At 49.0% G+C, this 1,668-nt stretch overlaps 1 protein-coding gene across 1 annotated transcript in view; it reads right to left on the reverse strand.

Annotated features, from left to right (window-relative positions):
* Positions 1-1,586: 1,586 nt before the first annotated feature.
* The window catches only part of LOC104398238 (zinc finger protein 79-like), a gene marked incomplete at its 5' end in the record, with an annotated part of 10,357 nt that continues 10,275 nt past the window's right edge, over positions 1,587-1,668 (reverse strand). The window contains one exon of the mRNA XM_010008296.1: positions 1,587-1,665. Coding sequence (XP_010006598.1) covers positions 1,587-1,665 — 79 coding nt within the window. The remainder of the gene's footprint in view (positions 1,666-1,668) is intronic.

A 1,668-nucleotide genomic window follows, 5' to 3' on the forward strand; every position in this document is an offset into this window, starting at 1 on the left:
GGAGCCAGGTGTGGCTGGGCTCAAGATCCTTCTCTCAGACCTGATCTTTTCCCAGAGAGAGTTAATGGATCATGGTCCAAGCAAAAGCTCGACCGTCCAATCCCCCTCGATCAGGTCAAGGTGCAGTGACACACAAGGTCTGTCTGTAACAAACAACACATTTATTACACTAGCAGGAGTTAATACTGAGCAACCTAAACAAAAGCACCCGCGTATATAAATTAAGGAAAAGGGGATGAGAAGAAAAGGTGAGAGGAAGGTGGGGGGCAGAAAGAGAGGGATAAAGAGAGATAAAGAGGAGAGGAAAATCACCCCTCCTGTATCCGGCGTCGTTGGTCCAGCCAACGGGGGAGGGTTGGTGTCCATGGTCCGTGTAGATGAAACTCCCCAAACCCACCCTTGCAGCCCCCTGTTTTATAGGCCTAGTGTGATTGAGCCATACATGTGTGAGCAGCTGGAGTGGACCTACCCCTTGATCATTGTCGTTATCTCATCTATGCAGGGCCCAGGCCATATTCAGGTCATTCTTGCAGTTTCCATCCTTCCAAGCAGGCCTTTTGGGATGCATATGAGCAGGGGCTACAACAGGGTTTCAATACCATTTCCCAAAGTATGTCCGGAGGGCTGGTCCCTCACACCATGTTGGCCATTTTCACTCTCTGATGCCTCTTTTGTGCCCTTCCACACTCATGGAGTGGGGTAAAGGCAGATGTTCTCAAGGTGTGACCTCTCTGTGATCTGGCCCAGGTTTTTCAGCCACCCTGGGAACATGTAATTCCATCCAGGCCATCAGTATCCCAGGGGTGAGGAACCATGGACTAAGTCTGGGACTAAGAGGGGCTCCAGCCACATCCAGACCCTCTGAGAAGGAACTTCAATGGGGGATCCACTATGATCCTCATGGGCTGGTGCATCACTGCACCCCAGGGTGGGACAAGGGGGTATTCTGGGGAAGGGGTCCCAACCTTCCAGCACCCAAAGGATTCTCTACCCTTTGCGCCCCAAGAACATGGGATCTATCTGTCACTTTTTTATATCATTGTATTGAGAATTATATTTATAAAAATAACCCTAATTGTTACCAGACCTCAGGTTATCCTGAACCTCTCCCCAGTTTTCCAGCCACCACAGCTAGAAATTGGACTGATTTTGGGGTCTAAATTTCCACAAAATAGCATCCTAGAGGAAAAGGCATTTTTCACCTCAGAATGACCCAATCCCGCTTTGTTTCCTCATTTTCCTCAGGAAAGTCACCATAAAATGCTCCATATCTTGGTATTTCTCCATATCCTGGCATGTCCTCTTTGTTCCTTGAGGAGGGTGTCACACTGATAGACTTTTTTTGCCTTCTATTTAAAAATATTCAAATTAAACTGATGGATGGCACAGGAAGGGGTTCCTGAGCTGGTGCCATTTCATGTTCCACAAGAGGCTGGACAAAACATAACTGGTGGGGCAGAGCTTGGAAAATAACCTTGTTTGTGCCCCTTCATCCTTGGTGCTCCATGAGGTGGGTCCAGCTGTGACGGACGAGATGTGCTCGCTGGAAAAACCTCTTCTCTCACCCGGAGCAGCTGAAGGGTCGTTCAGCTCCCCTGGCACTGGGGACACGTGTGGGGTTTCTCTCCTCTGTGGGTGCGATGATGTTTGATGAGTGTAGAATTCCTG

The sequence above is a fragment of the Chaetura pelagica genome, unplaced genomic scaffold (assembly GCF_000747805.2).
Source record: "Chaetura pelagica isolate M959 unplaced genomic scaffold, ChaPel_1.0 scaffold860, whole genome shotgun sequence".
Classification (NCBI taxonomy): domain Eukaryota; kingdom Metazoa; phylum Chordata; class Aves; order Apodiformes; family Apodidae; genus Chaetura; species Chaetura pelagica.